Source organism: Carlito syrichta, unplaced genomic scaffold, assembly GCF_000164805.1.
Source record: "Carlito syrichta isolate Samal-C Ts95f unplaced genomic scaffold, Tarsius_syrichta-2.0.1 Scaffold314875, whole genome shotgun sequence".
NCBI classification, from domain to species: Eukaryota; Metazoa; Chordata; class Mammalia; order Primates; family Tarsiidae; genus Carlito; species Carlito syrichta.
In genome coordinates this window covers 244,477-268,702 of record NW_007258971.1, presented here as the reverse complement: position 1 = coordinate 268,702, position 24,226 = coordinate 244,477, and the positions used below count along the sequence as shown (strand labels likewise).

The following is a 24,226-nucleotide window of genomic DNA, read 5'->3' as shown; positions in this document are numbered from 1 at the left end:
TGGTGACCATAGTAAGTGGGGAAAACTTGGAGAACATTTCTAAATGGTAAAACGAGCAGCTGGCTAAGAACTTCCAATAGCCTATGAAGCTATATACCTTGTTTCTGAGAAAATGTATTTATTTTGAACGTAGCCTTTTTCAGAACAGGTCTGTGTAATTTCCTGAGAATAGACATTAACTAATTTATCTTTCCTGATAATCATGACCAATGATATTTATGGCATTTCTAATTAAGTAACAAAGAAGGCGTAATTGCTAATAAAGAACAGTGGTGGAGTAATGAGGGACTCGGGGAGCTCAGGCTTGAAGCCCTGACCTGGGGACGAGTCCCAGGATGACTGCTGAGTTGGTTAACACAGCACATACTCATGGCTGCCTGCTGTACACCAGTTGCTGGACTCGGCACCGGGGGCGCATTCTATTAAAAATTTAACTGGCACTGCCCAGAAAAGCAGACAAAGGGGAGGTAGCAGTGAGGCCTCAGAGACAATGAGCAGGGGCTGGAGAAAGAAAAAAAGGACAAGGCTGAGAATGGAGAGGGAGAGAAGCAAGAGACAGCAGACCAGTCTGGGAGCAGCAAGGAGAGAGAGCAGAGCAGCTAACAGAGCCTTGCGAAGGTCGGAATGGAGGGGACCAGAGAACCCAGCGAGGGGGCCAAGCCAGAAGCAAAGAAGAGACACAAAGCAGAGAGTACCTGAGACAGAGTTAACGAGAGGGCTCTGAGCCAGAAGCAAGAGGTGAGGAGAAGCTGCGTCTTCTGGGTCTTTTTTTTCCCCTGCTGAATAGAGCCTTGATTATAGTGTTACCCAATGTCTGATCAATTTCAGGCTATTTTCTTAACATTTCATGGTGAGGACCACATGAATGCAAAAAGGTACCCCAAAGCTAAGAACCTTGAGTCAAATGCGGGAGAAAAATTCCTGATATAGCTACAATTAATACCCCAATTTATGTAAAATATTATAAAGGGTGATTTTTTAAAAATGTTTTTTAACCACCAGGCTTATTTTAGTTCCCACTCTGGCCCAATGCGTCTAATGTGAGTCCGGCTTTTTTTTTTTTTTCAGTAGCAGCTGTTCTTTTGAAGCTTCTGAATAGGCATCTGATTTAGATTTGAAGGAAACATTTTAGAAGTTGACGCAGACGCCTATAAGCGCAACTCAGATAAATCTAAGTCCATGCACCACAGATTCTTTAAAAAGCAAGAATTCCGGGGGCTAATGAGGAGTCTGAACACATAGAGTTAACCGTTAAATCTAAACCCAGTGGACACATTTTCCTCCTTCAGACTGTAAATTCAGGCGTAAGTGGTTTCGAGACCATCCCCTACTTCTGAATTTAATGTAGAAAATGTATCTGCAGTACAACCACTACAGAGGGAAGCCTCTTTCAGTTTTATTGGATCTCGGCTCCATTACGACTATGTGGCCTCTGCTGGAGAAAAACATTCTCACATAACGAGCTCTAACATCATTAAAGTGGAAATGAAATAACAGTTGATGGGAGCAGCCCCTGCATGACCTGTCTGGCTTTTGACCCACCATCCTGATGGCTAGTCTGCTCGCCTACCCTGGGACAGGACTTTAGGTGAATGCAATAAATAAGTTCAACTTGACCAAGACTACACTGATGTCCCATGCAATTAGTACAGAACATTGTAACAGTGAGAGGTCTGAAAGAGTCAAGCTATTTTCTCCCTACAGGAAAAAAAAGGGGGGGGGCTTGAGAAATTTAACCATAGCTTATACTGAAACGCAAACTCGCTAAAATGGTCTTTTAAATACTTACAATTCCATCTCTATCTGGTGAACCGCTGTAACAAAAAGAAATTAATAGCTGTTATTAAAATGAATCATTCTTGCCACATAGACCAAAGTACAACCATAAGAATCATTGCCCATCACTCCTCCCCTCCCTCATACTCCCACCCCAACAGAACTGGCGAATGAAATCTGAATCAAAGCAAAATGGCTGAGTGATGTTTAAGTGTATGTGTAGGCATGTGTGGGAGGGAGAGTCTCGTCAAAAACTGAAATCCAAGTGGCCCAAGTTGGTGGGCCAGGGACTTGGTCTACTTCTGAGACAAGAGTTCTGTAGAGAATCTGCCCCAGTCCATCCGGGTCCATTTAAAACTGTCACAAAGCATGCACGCCAATTTGTTCTCTCTCATCTTTCTACTTTTTAGAGTCAAGGTCTTGCTATGTTGCCCAGGCTGGAGCGTAGTGGCTATTCACAGGTGCTAGCATAGCTCATTGCAACCTCAACCACCTGGGCTCAAGTGATCCTCCTGTCTCAGCCTCCCAAGTAGCTGGGACTACATGTGTACACCACAGTGCCCAGACCTGTTATCTTTCTCCTTGTGAATGGTCCTGAATTGTCTCCTGTGATACAGAATGTCTGTGGTATTTTTCAGCTTTATTCTGAGAATCGGTCCTTTCCTCCCTATTTCTAGATTTACCTCTTCTTCCTTTATAGGAGAGCAGGACATGGAGGGTAATGTTTTGCTAAGTGGCTCCCTCTGAAGACTAGAGTCTGGGCTGCTGTCCCGTGGTGGCACCAAGCTGTGGTGGTTAGGAGGGAGGGCTTTAGGGTAAAATGAGTCTGGGCATTCAGATCTCACCATTCAATATTTCTGTGACCTTAAACACTTAACATTTCTAAGCCAGTTTAATTAAGATAATATACAGGAAGAACCCATAAGAGTTGCTGACACTTAATAAGTACTCAAAAGTGATGGTTGATTATGCTTTTTCTTTTCTTTCCAAGATGTCTCTTCACTAATGTACACTGGCTCACTTGAAGCCACACTACACTTCAGAGCAATGTAGAACGGGTAGTGGTCTTGTGACTTGGGGAAACTGGACTGGAGGAACACAGGAAGGGAGAAAATAGAGAGCAGCCACTGTAACACTACAATTTATTATTTTGATTCACTCTGGAAGGAGCTAAAAAATGTTATATTACTAAGGGGACCTGAATTATGCTTAGAAAGTGCTCTGCATCGTTTGAAAGAAAAACTTAATAAATGCTCAAGATGGATTTTGATGTCTGAGGAGTTTGTTGGGATTGAAACCGTTCTTCAAGAGGTGGGAAAGAGGGAGAGGGAGAGGGAGACAGACAGGGAGGGAGAGGGGGAGAGGGAAGAGGAAGGAGAGAGGGAGGGCGGGGGAGAAGGAGGTGGAGAGGGAGGGAGGGGAAGAGGGAGAGATGCAGAAAGTTGGGGGGGCACCATCTGGTCTCAAGATGCGATTCCCCTTCACCATCAACACCCCTTCAAAATTAATAGAACATTCTATTTGGATTGCAAAGCACTTGATCGAGTGCAGGGTTTTTCTTAACTAGTGAGTTCTGTGTCCACACAGATGCAGAGGAGAATCAGTGATACAGAGAAGTAGAGAGGACCCTGATATGAAAGACCATGGGAGTTGACAGAAATCTTGAGATCTCTGGACATTCCCTGGACATGGGAATTAAACAGTTCAAAGAAATTTAAAGTAGAAGGATAGGAAGAATCTCAGCTGAAAAGTTACAGTTCACTGATACTGATTGCCTGTAATGAGCAGGCACTTGGCTACGAGTGGGATAAAAATAGCAAGGAAGACATGCTCATCACAGAGGGAGTGAGACAGTCAAATAAATTCAGCCGTCATCATGGCCATGGCCCAGGCTAGTAGGAGAGTCCCGAGGACAGGTGCCAATCCATCCTCCTCAGACACCACTTCCCTTGCATATTTTTATTATAAAACATGTGCATTCTCCCCAGGATTTCAGCCCTTGCTAAAGGGGTTCAGAGAGAGAGTCAGATTTTGGTAGGATGTCTTTGGGGACGGCAAGCAATAGACATGGAGAAGAAAAGTCCAGGCGCCAGGGCATGTCAGCAGGGACCTTAAATAGGAGGCTGTTCGACCTCACGAATACTGCAGCTATTGGGTTGGTATTTCAGAAGTGTCAATCAGAAAAACTGTAATTTACATAGTAGCATTGGAGTCTATTCTGATCCTTTCTCTTCTCAGTGGGAGGAAATGGAGCTGGTGTGTCATTGTATGGAGGAAGTAAGCATGGTGGCTAAGAGAACCAGCTCTAATGCACGACTACCCTGGGCTCGACCAACACAGATTTCCTGGTTGTGGAAGATACTTCACTCTGACTGGGTAAAGAAAATGTGGTACATGTACACGGTATTATATTATGCAGCCATAAAGAAGGACAAAATCATGGCCTTTGCAGCAACACGAATGCAGTTGGAGACCATGATACTAAGTGAACTATCACAGAAATACAGAACCGAGTACTGCGCATTCTCACTTATAAGTGGGCCCTGATCACTGGTCACATGGCACAAGGGTGGGATTGGCAGATGCTGGGCACTACTAAGGGAGGCAGGGGGAGAGGAGAGAGGGGGGCACATGGCAACACATTGGGTACCTGGTCCACTACTGGGGGAGAGAGGGCCAGCTGGAAGCCAAACTTCCCTGCCTGCAACCCACTTATGCAGTAAATCCCCACTTGTATCCCACAATTCTAAAATAAAATAAAAAACCAAAGAAGACACTTAACTCCTTTGTGTCTCCGTTTCCCATCTATAAAACGGTCATGATAACACCGTATACCCCATAGAGCTATTAGAGGATTCAGTGAGCTCATAAAAGTGCCTAGAACATAGCAAATCCGCATTACATGTTATCTAGAATAATAACAATGATATAATTTTACCGGGGATGGGGAATGGAGAGATCTTATAAGCCTCAGACGCTTGGATATAGGTTTTGAACTCATGTCCTAACCCCCTCTGATGAGGCTTTATATTTGATTTTCAATTTTTTTTTTTAGATGAAAAGATATAGTTTATTTGGAAAGTAAATGAGAGAGAGAGAGAGAGAGAGAGAGAGAGAGAGAGACTGACTCACCTCTCCAAGGCAGGAGAAGGAGCCAAAGCTTAGGAAACATGGTGGTGGCCATAGCTCAGAGAGCACACGGCCACACCAGAGTCTAGCAAGGCAATGGCCTTACATGATTTTTTTTCTAATGGCAGAACTATTATATTTACTGATTTTGATCTTAAAAACGAATCATCTACCACAGACCCTTGGCCTCTATTTCCAGAAGTTTCAGTTACCTTATGCAACTGCTGCCTTTCATCTTTCAGCCTCCTATTTGTCTGGACTGTGTCATTCTGCCCACTGGTGTTTTCCTTTCTGCTAAAAACATAGCCGCTGGATTCTTGACTAGAATTCTGGCCCCGAGCCTTCTTTTCTGGGTAGCCTTCAGCAAGTTACTCAACCCCTTTCGGCAGCGAGATCTCATCTCTAAAATTAAGATATTACTACTAAACTTATTGAATTACTGGGAGGACTCAAAAGGATATCAGCGCCATAAAATACCCGGCTCAGGGCCTGCCACTTAGCAGAGCTCTCGCTCTTCCTCTTTCCATCAGCCACTGTAATGATCAAATCAGGAAGCTCTGATTCTATCCCCACTTTCTCTCTGAGGAGGTTCAATCAGCTTAAGCTGGTGCGGCCACCCTGCAGGTTGCTTGGCAGCCCTGAGCGAGTTGCAGCAGCCCTGAGAACAGTTTGCATCCACAAGGTTTCCATGTTCGCGGACCAGCACAAGCATTCACGAAAGCCAAAAGAACAGCACGTTGCCAGAGCACTTTCCCAGTCCCTTTGCATGTATGATTTCTTTCATAAGGATGACATGTGATCCAATTAGAGAGTGGGGGTTCATGAGAAGCAAAAGGCACGCACTAAACGTACTAAACAGCTTGTCCTCTGACCCTCACGACGGGGGAGCCAGCTTAAGCCAATGTGCTGTCACATAAGTCATTCGGGGCACTGGGATGATGAGAAGCTAAGAAAAGACGCTTGGGATTTTATAAACAAACCTCTCATCAGATTTCCTCAGAGCAATGTTGGGCATCCACCCAAAGCCAAGAGGAACCACTTGCTTATTTTCCTAACTTCAGAAACGGTGATAGAACAGCAGTGTTTTGGCCACACATAAATGATCTCAGCCTGCCCTGAAGAGGTTGTTTAACCTCTTTTCCCTTTCAAGGGAGCTTTTGTCTCTTTCTACCTTTCTTCACACGCCAGAAACCTCTGGTACAGTCAGTTATAGACACTGTCTTCGTTGGAAAATGAATTTCATTTCTGCTCATGAGGTTTTCTTGAGAGGCACTGAGTGGTGTTGTCCCATACAGCGCCTGGCACATGGCAGGTGTCCACAGATGTTGCTGATACACTGACCTATACGGTATCTGGCCCTCCAGGTAAGTTAGCCTCCATCTAGCATAAACTTTTATTGTTATGGGCAGGGAAACTGAGGTCCAGCAAGGAAAAGTGTAATTCTCAAGGCTGTGGAAGCCCAGTTCCTCTGACTGTAGTGAAGGGACCGTCACTTATTTTGGGTGGTTAATGTTTAGAAAACGGCAAATTTCTTAATAAATAATGTAAATCATATAATCCTTAGAAAAATATTCCTAACCCAATCATTTAAAAAAAATTTGCAGGACTGCAGTAAATGTAACTTCCATGAAATACATATTTACCAAAAGAAAAAGCACAAAGTAAATATAAGAATAAGAGACCTAGCTGGGTCCAATGGCTCAGCTTGTAATCCTGCGCTTTGGGAGGCCAAGGTGAGTGGATTGCCTCAGCCTGCGGGTTCGAGACCCACCTGGGCAGCTTGGCGAGACCTCATCTCTACAATAAATCAAAAAATTAGCCGGGCGTGGTGGCACGCGCCTGTGGTTCCAGCTACTTGGAAGGCTGAGGTGGAAGGATCGCCGGAGCCCAGCAGGTCGAGGCTGTGGTGGCCGGGAGCGGCCACTGCACTCCACTCTGGGTGACAGAGTGAGACTCCAACTCAAAAAAAAAAAAAAAAAAGAACATGAGACTTAACCTTTGGTAAATCTGGACAAAAAATATCCTTGTTCCCCCAATCCTTCCCACTCTTTGGCTTAAAATCCTTCAAGTTTCCCAGGGGGCCTACTGCCCAAGGAAGTAGGCCAGATACCTCGGCCAGACACTTAAGGCCGTTCCGATTTGTTCCTGATATCCTTTCCAGCCTACACCTTTACCTGCCTAGAGGTAGAAAAACTGCCCTGTTTGTCTTGTCAGTAAATGCCTACCGGACTTTTCTACCTCCTTGCTTTTGTTTTTATTGTTCCCTTTGCGTGAAATACATGTCTTCATCTTCATTCTCTTGAAGGCTAAACTCAAGGCTCCCACCTCCCTAAAGTGTCACTGATCATCAGTCCAGATGTGAACTTTCATATCCTTAGATTCCTGTGGGATTCCATTGTAATTGCTCATAAGGAACTTTCCACATATTAATTTGTATCAGTAATAATAAGAGCAGCAGCAGCTGCCATTTACTGAGCATTTACTAAGTACAATATCAAGTAGCATACGAGGCATTTCAGATATGTTACTTCATTTAGTTGCATAAAAATATTTGAATTTGTATAGTAGGTATTTCATCCCATGAATGATAAATTCTTGGAGGACAAGGACACAGGGAAATTCTCATCACCCTTTGATAAAATCTATGCTTGATAAAAATGGACAGAGTGAAAAGCTACATGGGAGAATAAATGTGGCCTTCTTCGTGGTCACCTGTGCCCCAAAACCATGGGTTTTCCCATCTTCTTTTGGAGATTCTAGCCAAATGATGGGGTATGACTGGCTCAGTTTTGACATACGGCAGGCCATACCAGCTCTGCATTGCTTTCTGGCCACAGTCAGCTACTGCTGAGCAGCTGTGCTCTCCTTACACAGGTCTTGGGCTGGAATCCCGAGCTACTGGCCAGCAGACTTCACGTATTTAAGTTACCAGCTTGGCTCAAAAAGGCACCTGAGATTTTGCGTCAGAGCCAAATACTTCTGGAGGAGAATCCAAGATGGCCAGATCAGTGGAATTAAATGGAATAAAACTGTGACATCACTGGACATTTTCAAGGGTCTTTCAGTGTCTGTGGGCAATTAATTCTCTTGGATATGATCATTTAAACATGTAAAAGCATCTCCACAGTTATTTCCGGCATTGGCTTCTTATTTACAGCCAAATATCCTATTAGTCCTGTGAATTCTGTTGGGTGATTACAAGTCTGCTCATACAAAATCTTGGTATCTCAAGTAAAAATGTTAGGATGTTACCTAGCCTATGTTTGTTTCTCACTAGGTCTAATCTAATCTACCTAAACAGACTTTTTGATGTTTCTTCAGTTCAGATACTAGGGGCAGTCCTAGATGTGTAAATGAATGCTTTTAGTCCCCCACAAAAAACGAAAGTCACAGCATCCACCTTATGGGACTGCTGGGAAGTGTAATTATCAGGTTGTAAAGAACAACAACAAAAACCACATGATAAAAAACTGAACATATAATAAAAAATATTCACCTTTTTAGCAAAAAACTGAGAACTGTTTATACTGAACAACTACATTTGGGGAGAGGCACAAATGGGGAGGTATACAACATCCATGAAAACTTTGTGGCAATTTTAGAGTGACAGCGACAACAGCTTCTCTTATGCAAATAGCTTCTTTGGGGAGGCAAACTCATAAAGTACATACGTAGAATCAGTGTCCTTTTCTTTCTTCCGTATTCCAAAGGCCTTTCTTGTACGTTTTTTCAATCCTGTGGGAAAACAGCAAAGGGTCAAAGAAATCTACAAGAAACACTCAAGTGAACATTCTTTGAAAGTTCCAACACATCAGTTAAACTTGAGTTTCTTCAATGGTGTGTCTCTGTACGTGTGTGTGGCAGTACACATTATTCATGATTACATTTTCAATGGATATTCGTCAAGGTCTTGGCACTGCATGTTTTTAGCACTATAAGCAACACAAGGATGTAAGGCTATAGAAAAGATTGCAAGCTTTTCTTAGACTACTGCTATTCATCACTCAGACTGTGGGTCTGCCAGGAAACCAACTTGCAGACTTAGAACAGCCATCTCCAGATTAGACATATTCTTGAGGTTGAGATAATACCAAGACACAGATCATGTGAGCCACACCAAGACATCTACACTGACCTGACAGGTTTTTGTGTCCTTGTAGTCCCATCTCATCTTTTACTGTGTCCTGCAGTTTGTAGTTGGGATGGGTTATTAACCATCCTCCACACGCCCCCCCCCCCGACATTTGCTTTCCACTATCTCTATTTTCCTCATGTGGTTCTTACCTCTGGTTGAAATGCTTTTCCTATTTTGCCAATACTGAGAATTCAAATGCGTCCCTTAAGGTCAAAGCCAAATGCCACCTTCTTTGTAGGGCCTTTCAATCCTAGTGGTTTAAGATACTGATTTGTCTGTGCTTCCCCCAGAATGTTGCTCTTCTGTGTATTATAATCTATCATCTCATATGCCACTGGTTAGTTCCTATGTCAATTTTTCTGATAGGTTGTGAGTCTTTCTAGAACAAAGGCCAAGGCACCCTCAATTGGAAGTCCCCTAATCTAGTACAGGTACCAGATAATAATTGTTGATTGAAAATATCTTCCAGGAAGTACCATTTAAGCAGTTGTGGGGTAAGAAGGTGTTTTTCTTCCATCCCATCAAACCACACCCAGTCTTGGTTTTTCTGTTCTCATCCCGCTAAGGCTCTGCAGGGGTCTCCCATCCCCCACATGTTCCACTGTTCCAGACGTGGCTTGTGTTTCTTATGTGAGTGAGCACGATTAAAATGTACAAAACATCTGTATGTTCAAAATCTTAAAGTCTTGAGAAACGGGAGCTGGGAAAGTCACTGATATTTCAGATTTGTTTGGTACTACCGGGTGGAACAAAGGGAAAACAATGACAGAATCAGTGAGTTGGTGACACCTCCTTCCTAAACATGTGAGTCAGCCCAAACTGCTCACATTATGAGTCATTCATTATCTGCCTCTTAGGATACTACTCAAATACAATCTCCAAAATGTCTCTGTTCAGTCTAATTTTGCACATTCATGTCATACCATTTAAGACATTTAGGTCTTTAAAATGTCAATTTTTATAAAAAAATTTCCTCCCACATAAAACTATTCTCCATTGCTCTCCACACGATGAGTTTATATGAAAACTTATTGACATTTAAAACTACCCACCCATAATATTTAGAAATACTTTCCCCACTTTCATTTTTAATTTTGTTAAAAACCTTCTTCCCTCTTACCTCTAATTGTCTTATTCCCTTATAGGAACAAAATATCACAGTTACATAACCATCATTTTCTACCTAAAGTTTTCCTTGGGTTTTAAGTCTCCTAATTAGCTTCCCTATGCTTCTAATGTAGCTTTGGGTTCCCAATGAATACCATATTCACCAGTCACTACTGGTTTTCATACAAGACTGTAAAACCGATGTTATTATTATTGTATGTTTCAAGCACTTTATTTCCTATAACTCGACCTATGAGATAGAAGATAGCATACCCTACTAAATGGATCAGAAAATATGTACGGATTCTAGTACTTGTATCAAATTAGTAACAGAACAGGCTACAGTAGTTTTCCATAGAAATTGTCATGTTTTTGACCACCAAATTTGGATAACAGAACTAGGTCATGGACATCATGAGGTGTCCATTTTCCAGCCCAAAGTGCACTGGATCAGGAGTCAGAACACACAGAATTCATTTGCAGCATCATTTCTAATTGTGTAGCTTAATACAAGTTAGATTCTCTTTATATTTCAATATCTTAGTTTATAGCAGACCAGGCAATAATAAAAGAAGAAAGAACTTGCACATCCTCGCAAAATGCCATGCCAATTCTGTAGCTTTAGTTTCACTGGAAGTCATGTTTCTGACACATGGGATACACTTACAGATACAATGTAAATAGGAATACAACAAAGATGTGAAATTCCTGAAAAAAAAAATCCTAATTAAATTGTTGAATAAGGAGGGGGAAAAAAGCATTGAAAACATTTTACTTAATCAAAAGTGAAGGCATTTGAGAAGTTTAGGAAGAGTATGAAGAAACTCTGAAAGACCAAAGCAAATGAAGTTATAAAAGAAAGTCATTCGTCTCTTAACAAATCTTTGAGAAGACCCAAGAAGAAACAATCACATCACCTGTGTTAAAAGTGAATGCAGGCTAGGCTCAATGGCTCAGCCTGTAATCCCATCACTGGGAGGCCGAGGCTAGTAGATTGCCTGAGCCCGTGGGATCAAGACCAGCCTGGGCAACTTGGTGAGACCTTGTCTCTACAATAAATTTTAAAAAAAATTAGCTGGGTATGGTAGTGTACACCTATAATTCTGGCTACTTGGATGGCTGAGGCGGAAGGATGGCTGGTGCCCAGCAAGTTGACGCTGGGGTGGCCATGAGTGTGCCACTGCACTCCAGCCTGGGCGAGGGAGTGAGACTCCAACTCAAAAAAAAAAAAAAAAAAAAGTGAATGCAAAGGTGCAGTCATGCTTTTTGATAATTTATCAACAAATGTTGAAATAAACTCTTCAGAGAGAGCAATGATAATCAAGGATCTTACAGGAATGTAAAATTTAAGACACTATGCTCAATAATCTAATAAGCTTAAAAAACACTCCAATGACCAAAAATAACTCCATTGATTTTGGAGTTAAGACTCCATAACTCCATGAAGATTTTAAAGTCAATTTCTGCAGTATAATTGTTTCTGGGGTAGAGCATACATTTTTTTGTTAATTATTTTTTTCCCCAAAAAAATGAGAGGGCAAAAAATTAAGTGTTTTTCAGAAATAAATGACTCTTCCCTTGACAATAACAAAACAAAGTGATATGAAGGAAAATGATCATGTCTTGGCGATCTGGGGCTAGAAAGGTTCTCTCCCACACTGTGGAACTCTTTCTACACATGGGCATCTGGCTGGTCCTCTGGCTTCCCCATCTCACTTGGATTCCTCTGACTTCCTTTGCTGTTATGGGAGAAGTTAGTCAAGGTTGGGAACAACAACAACAATTAAGCATAGATGATTTTTTTAAGAGGCTGAAAAGTTTATTGCAAACTAGGTAGTCCTGGGTATGACGATATGAGATAGTGAAAGCAACAGATGTAGAAATTGATGATAGTGATGGTGCTAAAAATACAGAGGGGGAAGACTTACCAGTGTAATATTACTAGCTACCATCACCGAGGTCCTATCTGTGGGCCAGGTATTAGGTGCATATGTTGGCCCCTTTAGCTCTCTTATAAGCCTTGTGGAAAGGTAGGTAGTGCTTTCTCCTCAAGCAGTGGGCCTGCAGAGGGCTTGCTTAAGTTAAGTTTTATTATCATCAACACTAGTGATGAATTCGGATGCTTCTCTTCCTCCACTACTCCCCCCAAATGTTGGGGTTCTTGGAGGCTTTGTCCTAGGTTCTTCTATATCCTTTCCTGAGGGCAATTCCATCCACTCATATGGTTTCATTTAACATATGTATGCAGATAAATCCTGAGTCTAGCCGGGCTCGGTGGCTCAGCCTGTAATCCCGTGCCTTTGGGAGGTTGAGGTGAGTGGATTGCCTGAGCCTGCAGGTTCGATACCTGCCTGGGCAGCGAGACCTCATCTCTACCATAGATAAAAAAATCAGCCGGGCGTGGTATCGCATGCCTGTAATTCCGGCTACTCGGAAGGCTGAGGCGGAAGGATCGCCGGAGCCCAGCAGGTCGAGGCTGCGGTGGCCGGGAGCGGCCACTGCACTCCAGTCTGGGCGACAGAGTGAGACTCCAACTAAAAAAAAAAAAAAATCCTGAGTCTATAGGTTAGGCCTGGCCCAATCTCATAAGCTTCTGAATATAGAGTAATTCTCATACTCAGGTTTCTGCCGAGAAGACATCAGATTTCTTTGAAAGCCTTTAGCTCTACTTTTAAATATATATGTGGTCAAAGCTGTAAAAGGTATGGCCAATTATTTCATTTCCCATTATCTTGTGAGTAAAATTTCTCTTAAAATGAAATTCTTCTCTTCCAGTGGATGAATGGATAAATAAAATGTGGTGTATCTATATAACGGAATATTATTTGGCCACAAAAAGGAATAAAGCACAGATACATGCTGCAGCACGAATGAATCTTGACAATATTAAGCAAACTGAAAGGAGCCAAACACAAAAAGTCACAAATTGAGTGATTTTGTGTATATGAAATATCTAGAGTAGGCAAATTCATTGATACAGAAAGCAGATCAGAGATCAACAGGGGCTGGGGGGGGGATGGGGAGCAATTGCCTAATGGGTTATAGGACTTCCTTTTGGGGTGATAAAAAGTTCTGGAACTAGAGGGTGGTGACAGTTGCACAACATTGAGGATGTTCTAAATGGCACTGAGTTTTACGTTCTAAAATGGCCAAAATGGAAAATTTTGTGTTGTGTATTTTAACACAATAAAAAAAAATGGAATAGTTCAAGCCAGATGATTCTGTGATGGGCAGACAAAGATGGGAAGAGGTGGGGAAGAAAAGAAAGAAACAAAGCAGATTGGCTTAAAAGTTTGCAGCCTATGTTATTGTTTTTGTTTTGTTTTGGCAAAGTTACCAAATATTTAGTAAGGAAATAAAGATCTATACAGTCACAAATATGTGCTCTTAGTGATCTTCACTATCCAGAAAGTAATGTTTCCCTGAGAATTTACAACAGGACAATCAGCTTTCCTGGATCGCAATGCTACATTAATCTCACAAGATAATAAGCTCCATGAAGTCAGTAGCTCTGACCATGTGGGCATCTTGTTTATTTCTACCTCCCCATGGTGCCACATGAATAGAACATTCTTTAAATCATTTGCTCAATTGTATTAAAAGAGGGGCACTATTTGTCAATCCCCTTGCAAACTGCAAGTCAGTTCTTATGATAGGCTACAGGCTAAGATAAGTTTGAAAGTCTTTCTTTTTTTAAACTTAAAAACAAACTTTTAAATTTGAATCACAATTTATTGTGGTTACTGGTGTTTTTCTCTGAAGCTTCCCTAAACTATTTTTTTTAAACACAAGATACCCCAGAATTTCTTGGCTTTAAAAGAATATAAATCTGCAGGCAAAGAAGAAACAATATAGCTAAAAAAGCCATCTCTATCCATTCTCTTTAGCTGCTTTTATCCATTTTCTTTTCTCCCGAGTACAACCGTACTTTAGGGATTTATCAAGTAAACACCACATTCAGAGTTTGAGCGACATTCAAAGGTAACACTGAAAATAGAATTGTTTAGAGGAAACTTTCAAAAAGAAAATTTGTATTCTATACTGTATAGTATTTCTAGATAACATGCCAAAATCTGATAGGAGTTTTGCTTGTTTAGTTTTATTACTTCTACGCTATTTTTAAAAATCACATGTGAAATATTTTTCTCCCTAAAACTGAAGACTGGTTCCGTAGGTGGACAGGTTGAGGAAATACTCTTGGCACTGAGGTGTTTGCCTTCCCTGGGCAGAAGCTGGGGACCAAGGACCCAGAAGACACCTCCAGCCTTCGCCAGAAAGAGTCGTCATTCTGCCCCCTTGAAGTGCAAGTGGAGAGTCCTGCCAGCAAGCCCTCCTTTCTCTCCGGAATTCCCACCATTCCATAGCTGGCTGGTAAGACCATAGACGGGGAGGCCACATGTGGAATGAGACACATGTGAAACAGAGACGACAGAGAGGCCACATGGTCTCTCCCTATCAGCACCTCCCTATCAGCACCTTGGCAGCAGTGGGTTCATCACCCCAGCTGACTCGGCTGGGATGAAGAGAGAGAGGGGATGGGAGAAGAAAAACCAAAGACAAAGCCATGTTCTAGCAGTGGGGGGGTGAGCTTGCTGCCTGAGGGCACTGCTTTTGACCTCCCTTCCTCACTCACCTCACAGTCTCGCCACACGTTGCCTTCTCTAAGCGCTGTACTGGAGTGTTAAAACTGCCATAGGAATGGATTGCCTTTAAAAGTGTTGAAAAAGGCCCCGCTTTTGGAGATCATGTTCCTGGAGTACACTTGCTCCTCCCGCTCCCCACCCCTCACTGTGTTTGGACAAGGCAAGGACGAGGAACAAAGCCAGCTCCATGAGGGACTTTGGGCTCTGGGGGAAAAAGAAGTGCTTTAGGAAGAGGAGGCGGGAGAGTCAGTACACAGAGCTCGGCTCACAGAGGCATGAAAGCCATCCCCTTGTGTATCTTCCCCAGGAGTATACAAGCTCTGCCTCAAAACAGAAGGAAGGAGTCATGGAAGAAGGGAGTGAAATGAATGGCCTTCTTCAGAGCCCAAAGACCTGGGTTCAAAACCCGGTGACTACCTGTTGGCTGTCATTTGCAGCAATGTGGAAAGATAATCGTGTTCTCACAGGACGTGAGGCTTGGAGGGACAACCTTAATTCTCCTTCTGCAATCATCAGGAGCCAGGGATAGGCAGCTCTTGTTTACTGAGTACGATGTCCATGCCAGACACTGTGCCAACCTCTTTATACAGACTAATCCTTTCAACAAGCCCAGAAGGTATTACTAACTCTCTTTTTCATGGATTAAGAAACAAACTCAACATATGTTTTCTTCCAAAGTCACTAAACGAACAATAATAAGACCAAGATTTTGAGCCAGGTCGATTTAGGCCCAAAGCCAAGCAACTTCTTACAGAGTAATCATGATAATTATTGCAGTATCCAAAACTAGTTCTGTCTCTATGGAAAACAGTGTGGCAGTTCCTTAAAGAACTAGAAATTGACCTTCCATATGGTCCAGCAACTCCCCTTCTGGGAATATACCCAGAGGAGCTTAAATCACTCTACAAAAAAGATACCTGCACATGCACATTTATTACAGTACTATTTATAATAGCAAAAAACATGGATCCAACTCTGCTGTTCATCAAAACCAGACTGAATTTTTAAAAAAATGTAGTACATATACACAATGGAAAATTATGCAGCCATAAAGAAGAACAAAATTATTTCCTTCACAGCCACTTGGATAGATTTAGAGACTATAATACTCAGTGATTTATCACAGAAAAACAAAGAACTGAATACCACATGTTCTCACTCATAAGTAGACCATGAACATTTACCATAATACTGTAAGAAAGGGATTGGCAGTAGCTGGAAACTGCCAGGGGAGGGAGGGGTGGGACATATAGCATTAACAAGGGTACCTGATCTCAAACCAGGCAAAGTGGGGACTAAAGGGAGGTCCAAACTTTACCTGTACAATGACCACTTGTATACCGAATCCTGAATTGTACCCCACATCTTTAAAATAAAATATATATTTTTAAAAATTACATTACTGCAGTATCCAGAGCATGGTGGATATATCATCCATGTCCGTTTAGCATTTTTTTAAAAGCAAAAAAGACACTATTTGTGTAATAATTTTAAACAAAAGAATGAGCTTTTCTGATATTTGGAATCTACATTCCATTGATGTTTTGAATTCACTTATGTATAAATAAGTATTAGGGAAGGAGAAGAAACCCCAGTGGCACAGGATGGACCTATTTGCATGCACAGGCCTTAGACCAGGGAGCAGAGACTCAGCGGGGAGGGGTGTGTTGTGACCTCATGACATTTTAGGTGGAAAATGTGCACAATGGCACATGGAAAGCTCAACTCATCCCAAAACACAAATCATGAGCAAAAAATTATAGACATAAGCGTACTTGCAATGTTTCAGGAAATTTGTCAGGAACATCCTTATCTCAGTCCAACACAACTTAATAAGGAGAAAACTATTTTTTTTTTGAGTTGGAGTCTCATTCTGTCACCCAGACTGGAGTCCTCCTGCCGGGCTCCAGCGATCCTTCCGCCTCAGCCTTCCAAATAGCTGGAACTAGAGGGGCACGCTATCAAGCCTGGCTAATTTTTGATTTATTGTAGAGATGCGGTCTTGCCAAGTTGCCCAGGCTGGTCTCGAACCCGCGGGCTCAGGCAATCCACTCACCTCGGCCTCCCAAAGCGCTGGGATTACAGGCTGAGCTACCGAGTCTGGCTGGAGAAAACTATTATCCTATTCATTATACAGTAGGGGCACGATAAGTAACCTGTGCCAGGTGACACAGGTGACCTGGGACTGCATTTCAGAGCACTCTCTTCCTGATTCCAGAAGCTAGGATCCCTATGACTTCAAATACTATTTTGTTAGTCATCACGATTCATTAAAAACAACAACAAAAAGCAATGTAATATATATTTTTTAATGGAGATATTTTTAGGCTGCACAATTCTTAAACACAAAGACTATATTTTGCATGCTTAAATCTGCATGTGCTGCCCAGTGAACACAAGGAGACCCAATAAGTTGTCTGCTAAGTGAATTATTTCTGCAATAAATATAAATTCTCAGCTTGAGTCTTCATTACCTTGGAGGGTTACTCAAAGGTGAATTACATGTAATAGAATTACTTATTTTCTGCAGGAACCCACACCAAATATTTGGTCTCAGTAATAAAAAAAAGCAGGCAAATTTAATTGCCATGGGCACAATGCCGCTTATTGACAGCAACTCTAGACTGGCAATATCTATTCATTGTGACGCTCGCTGTATTTCTGTCGGGAGAGATTAAGGTGCTCTGTGCATCAGCTTTTCCTCTAGGTTTTAAATATAGGCACTCTAATCCAGTTCAGATTCTTTGTCATAAGAAGTTCTTACAGAAAGATGTAAGACCAGTTAAGATAGAGGCCAGTGCCTCCCGTGCTCTTTTGGTGGCCTTTACGATTTCCAGGGCCTGAATATAGGAGTGCCTAAAGATGGTGCCGGGAAGTAGGAGAAGTTGAGTTCGTTGTCTAGAAGTACCTGTCGCTCAACAAATATTTACTAGCTGGTCTACATATAAGGGGGACCCAAAAACCCCCAGAATTTTTATTAAAAATTGTGTATTGTTGCTTAAACTTTAGTCACCTTCAAAGTACAATCTGTTTGATGCAATCTACCTATCAACAAACTTTTTCCACTGCTCAAGAGTTTTTGAATGTCAATAGTGCTTCTTCCATTTTTTATTTCACCTCTTCCACATCGGCAAAACGTTTCCCTTTGAGGACTTTTTTCATCCAAGGAAACAAAAAAAAAATTGCTCAGGGCCACGATCAAGCAGCTAGGGAGAGGAGGACACAGGGGCCTTGCCATTTTTGGACAAAAACTGCTGAACACTCAGCATGGTGTGGGCAGATTGTTGGTGTATAGTACCCATCATGAAATGATAAACATGTTGAAAAACTGCTCCCTCTCCTCCAAAAAAATTCACTGAAGCTGACGGCAGCCTCTCACAACAACTCTGGTTGGTACCCTGATGCTGATGGATTTCTAGAACAAAAGGTTGTACTACAAGGGCCTGCCCTCCAAAAAATAATTCTGTTGTTTTTGGGTCCCCACCCTTTGTATTTGCAATTCCAACCAAAATGAATTGCTTAAAGTTGGTGGGCATATGCTGTTTTGGTCTGAATGCTTACCTAAACTTTTACATGACTCAAAGGATATCCAGGTGATCTCTGTACTTAGTAAGCACAAAACCTCTTTAGAAGATGACACCTCATCATTCTGAGCTGAGCACTGAAGCTATTGAGGAAGATCTTAATGACACAATCCATTAGCAGTGGATGGCAAAAAGGTCTGATGAGGCTGACACCTTCAAGTTCAGGTTTAATATGTGGGACAGTAATGAAGACTTCTAAAAGGCAATTAAGAACTTCAAGAGGCTAAAAATAATGAAATTTTGAAAAAAAGTAATATTTGAACTTTTGGTGACTGAAGAAAATGTTAAATAAAATGGTACTTGAAATGGTTTGCCATGAAACAGGTTTGCCGCAAAAGGACCCGGTGCTTGTTGTACCAATATGAAAGTAATGATCAAGTTGAGTAGAACTAGGAATAATTTTAAGCAGACAGGCAACTTCTATTAAAGCTGTAAGTATAGTAGCAAGACCCGTGGAAGCATCTGTGGTTGTAAAAGGAATTATGAGCTTTGGGATTCGAAAGACTTGGGTTCAGATCTCTTCTTCACTGCCTCCTGGGCTTAACTTCTCTGAGTCTCAGTTTTCTCAGCTATCTATCATAAATGGTTTTTGTAAGGTTTAAATGAATGTAGAAGAAACAGATAATGCCTGATTTCAGAGCCCACAGCTCTATTACTTCAGGGAAAAAAATACCATTTCAAAATTGGAAAGTAATCAAATTTTCAAAATCTCAAGCTTTCCTTGGTTATAGTAATAATAGCAAAAACAAATTCAGTCTCAAGAAACTTGACTAACATGCATCATAAAAGATAAGTAGGGACTAAAAGATGCACAAATAGAAAAACATATTCTCGTGCAGCAGGCACAGTTAGCGTTGAAAAAACCTTTTCTATGTGCAAGTCTATCATAAACTTTAATTAATTAGTTGGTGTTCTCAGTGTGATCTCAAAGTAGACCAGCGCTCCTTCTACTTAAGGAAGAGGCATTGTAGAGTTTGGAGTTTCCTGCTCCCAGCCTGGAGGGGAGACGTACACAGCTCTCTTGGAGAGTAACGCTTTAGACACCAGTTAAATTAATCTGACCTGTCCCATTAGAATCTTGATCTGTAAAATGGTTACTCTCTGATTCTCTCTTTCTCTACTTCATCTTCTCTGTCACCGTTCATTGATTCTCCTCACTTCCACCCCTACCCTCTCTCCAGTCTGACACCAACAAGTACACAGCACTGAAGGTAGGGTCCTACTTGGATAGAGACTGAGTTTTAAGCACAAACAGAAACATTCAACTAAATATCACTTTCCTAAATAACTCCAATTTTGACCACCTGCATTGAGACTGAAACCAATTTGGAGCCTTCTGTTTCAACGCCTGTAACTCCCGAACTCAAACACCTCACTGAGTTTTGTTACATTGGCAGTCAGACCTGATACCAGATTCACCACTAATTAGCTGTGTAACGGAGAAAACATTATTTGATGTCTCAAGAATTCAGTTGCTATCACGTAAAATACCTTCTTCACATGACCACTGTATTCAGTGAAAAAATAGATTTGAATATGCAAAGTGCCACCCAAGCATTAGTATCACCACTTATTCATATAGTTATTATTACTATTTTAAATTGCAGGGTAAAAATAGTAAACCATAACAGTACGTATCACATAAAAGTAAAGTATCCGACCCAGTTCAAATGGCGAGATCTTTCTCCTCCATTGGTAATATGAAAAGGGGAGGAAAAGCCAGTCCTCCTCATAAACCATCTAATAATATATTTTCCAATTCTTTCCGCCATAGCAGGTGCTATGCTTACCCAGCTTCTCCAGCTGTGAGCCAAGTCAACCTGTTTTCGTTATATATTATAACTTTCTCCGTCTCAGTATTCATACCCACAAAATGGATCTTATGTCATAGGTTATCTATGAAGCAGGCTTAGCAAAACCCATGCCTTATCATAATCAATATTTTCTGGAAAGTGAGTCTGAATGTAAAACTGACGCCAAGATAAATCCTTAAAATTGTTGGAATGTTTTTTAAAAAATCTATACTATTGTTTAGAGAATTACTTTTTTCCCTTTAAAGGTCATGGTAGAAGACCTTAACAGTTTTAGTTTCTTTCTTTTTCCTCCTAAAGTCATAAATAAGCAAAAAAAATTCTTGTCCTTGGATGGGGACTTTTAATCAGGTTCCATTAAAGGGACTAAAAAGGGGAAATCACATGACACAACTGATAGGTAGTTAAACGATGGAACGTGAGGGCAGAGATTAGAGTCTGGTTGGGTAAGAGGAGCAAAATTGAAGTCAAGGGAGATTAAAACAACGGGCCCACGGCCATGCAGAAAACTATGGGGGAGCTTTGTTTCCAACCTTCATCCTTCACCTCAGTCCAGTACACTTGACCACCTTCTTTGTTAAATATAAGTGAGCAAGGGTGAGATAAATAAGTATACAGAATAACATTTTAAAAAGTTGATGTTTTCAGCTAGAGAGAGAACACAAACCACAGCTCTATCTTCCGTAATACTCCAGCATGTCAAGGAATTTCAGATTTTTTAGTATAGTTTTTTGTTTCTTCTCCTGTGCTAAATATATCTAATTACTTTCTAAATGTCTAGAATAGTGTGGTGGACCCCTCTTTGGCTAAATCACGTTACCTGACAATGTAAATCATATTTCCAGTGACACTAATAACTTTTTAGCTGATATTTGGCCTAGCATCTTGATTAAATTATTGTTTGAGTACTCTAAAAAGACATTTAATTTATGAGACTACAACTTCAAAGGCAGAAGGAAGGTAAAAGCTGACTTTAATAATGATAAAAAACAAAACAAAATAGCACAAGATGTTATTAGAAATGAGGTCTGTAGAAACGCCAGACCATGAAAGCTGAGTCTGAAGTAAGCTAATTATGTGGTGCATTGCACAAATGTATTTTGTTCTTCCTGGAAGACTCACATTTATGAGAGAAATTGTGTACTTAATTCAAAAGTTTGCTAGCACCCTAGTCAGGCTGACCCAGATATTTCTTCTCTGAAACTCAGTTGAAAAAGGCTGGCTCTAGTTCCTTCTTTTTTCTGACTTGCCAGTTACCTAAACACATGCACAAACCTTGTTTCCCTCTGTCATTAGGTTTGATAAAGCCCATCTCAGTGATTTCAGCAGAATGCAGTGACTTCTGAAGTCACCCAAAGACACAGCTCCTTCCTTAGGATGGAATGAGGCCCTGTTCTAATCACATTTCTCCAGTTTTATCTGTCATTATAACTCCTGAAGCACTCCACTCTGCATCCAAACAAAAATTCTCTCTATTCCCTAAAGAAATCTGCAAACTTGTGCCCTACATATTTGCTTCTGCTCGGACGATTCTCTTTGAACGATCTTGTCTTCAAACTGTGACTATAGAAACACGCCTATCCTTAAGCTGGCTCAGAGATGCCCCACCATACCTACTGGAAGTTGGGCTTCAAAACTGACTTTTTCCCCCTTTGGATTCCTTCAAACTTTACTTAAGACGTCGTTATAGAACTCATTCAATATTGCCTCATACTACAGTTTACATGTCTTTATTCTTTCAGATTTTAAACTGCTTAACATATTCATCTCGTGCCCCACTGGTGAACCTAGTTCAGTGTCCTGTTTACAGATTTAACATTCCCCAAACTGGGAACAGTGTTCCAAGCCAGGCAGAGGCTCAAGTGATAAAAAATGGCCTTCTCCATCCCTGTGGGGGATGTAAATGACCAAACCAGGCTTTTAAATTAAGATTCCTTCCATCGCTAAGAAAAGAACGTCCACTAAATACTTACTTTTGCTTATAAAAGAGTATGACCATAAATACACTCTAAACCCTAAAAATACAGCAAAGCAAATGAAGAAGTAGAAGAAAATACAAGAGAAGATATGGCAAGTCCATGCACAAACACTTGTGTAGACAACACCAAAGAGACCCTCACTCTCAGTGCCTGTTTCCTCTTGCTTCATAGGCAAAGACAATCTCCTTTTCCAGACTAAAAGGACAGCAGCAAATAAGAACAGGTCAAAGAGGCAAAGTTAAACACAGGAATTAGTGGATGCTGCCAGAGAGGAAATGACACATCCAACACCTCAGAAAACCAGAGTGCTTTTATTTTCAGGCTACAACCCAAAGCAGAACAGCAGTGTCTGACAGCTCTACTGCACTATCGCACAGGACATTAATTGATATTCTAAACTAGAATAAATACAGAAAGCACATTTAAAGCTGTTTTAAATAGTTACAGAAGTGTTATGTTCCCCATCAAAAAAGAGGCTAAATTCCACACCTGTCCACTCCCTGCCCCCATCCATAAACCCTGCCAATCACTAATGGTCCTCTATTCCTAAAATGTTGTCATTTCAAAATGCTCTAGACATGGAATCATATTGTATGTAACATTTTGAGATGGACAGTGGTTTTCTCTGCATCGTTACCTGGAGATTCATCCAAGTTTGAAGACACTTCTGTGGTGTGTGCCAGGAGTTTGTTCCCTTGAACTGCTAAGTAGCGGTCCACGGCATGCATATAGCACACTTGCTTCACCTGTCCGTGGAAATTAGATTTTGTGAAGCAAGAACAGCTAGCTTAAGCCAGCACTCACTACATCCCACATATACTTTTCACACACTGTCACAGCGGGTGCTGTGAGGTGCGTGTAATCGTCCCCACTTTGCAGATGTGGAAGACCTCTCAGAGACGTTCTGCTATACACCAACACGGCATGGCGAGTACGTGACGGGCCAAGGTCACATTCAGACTTGTGGGGACTTGCGGAGGTCTGTGTTACCGACTCATTTGCGCTGATGGTACACGCAATATCCTGACCCACACGCGTGAACTCGGCTCACACGCTCCCTGGCGACTCCCCTCATGCTCCCCCATTCTCTCCCAGCACTCCTGGGAGAATCTGCTCTATCTGGTCTGTTCCCTCTGGTTTACCCTGTTCTCTTGCTAGCATTCTTATCGAGAAAGAAGTTTAAACAAGGAGGGGAAATGAAAAGCGATAGCAACAACTAGCATGTAGGAGCTAAATATTCCCTTTCCACCAAGAGCTAACCTTTTAAGTAGGCTTCATCTCTCACGAAAGGGACGAGGCCAGCCGTTCAGGCATCTCTGTGGCAGGAGGGCCCCTGGTGGTCGTGGTGGACCATCACCTTAGGCCTTCTAGGGCTCCCCTATTATAGAAAATATTCAACTGAATAATCAGAGGTCAAGAGGACACGAGTGTGCCATTTCCGTCTCTGAATGATCAGTTTTCATTTTAGTGATTGAGGCAAAGACTTCAGGTTTTTCCCTTTAAATACTCTCAGCCATTGATTTCCAGCAAAACCCACCCCACCACGATGGTGCCACCTGTGTGGCTCAGTTGATGGCCAGTGGTGACGTCTGACATAGTAAGCTTGCTGTTTCATGTCAGCCTGAGAGTACTCCCCAGTATCCAGCAGGTTTCACTAATAAATAATATGCATGTGGCAAGATGCTGGGCCACCTGGACACTGTGTGTCGTAAAACTCCAAGTCTTGGTCCTTTGTCCTCAAGGAACCTCTCATTTGAGATGACCAAACAGTATTTTGTTTTTGAAACGGGGGGGTAATGGGAAAAGTTTATGACTAGGAGAAGACTATTGTAAACTCAAGCATGTTTCATCAACAGTTAAGAAGAAACTTGAAATGTCTGCTTGAATTCCATTATTGAGAAACAAACGTAGGAAAATCCCTTTACAACATAGTACAAGCCAAAGAAACAATATCTGACTCCAGTCCTGTTTTCATCAAGTGTATGGGGGTGGCAGGGGACACAATAAAACTGGAATTATCTTTTGGAGGACGGACTCCCGCTAAGTAATTGCTCTAGAATTC

The 24,226-nt window shown here is 41.6% G+C and overlaps 1 protein-coding gene across 7 annotated transcripts in view; it reads right to left on the bottom strand.

Annotated features, from left to right (window-relative positions):
• The window catches only part of SGIP1 (SH3 domain GRB2 like endophilin interacting protein 1), a 219,983-nt gene that overhangs the window by 112,432 nt on the left and 83,325 nt on the right, over positions 1-24,226 (bottom strand). For 5 of the 7 annotated variants that reach the window (XM_008072196.2, XM_008072194.2, XM_008072197.2 and 2 more), the window contains exons 2-3: positions 8,577-8,640; positions 1,790-1,814 (exon numbers count right to left, since the gene is read on the bottom strand). In XM_008072196.2, the coding sequence (XP_008070387.1) occupies positions 1,790-1,814; positions 8,577-8,640 (89 nt within the window). Of the gene's footprint in view, positions 1-695; positions 780-1,789; positions 1,815-8,576; positions 8,641-24,226 lie in introns of all 7 variants that reach the window. The other 2 variants (XM_008072195.2, XM_008072193.2) reach the window with 1 other exon arrangement.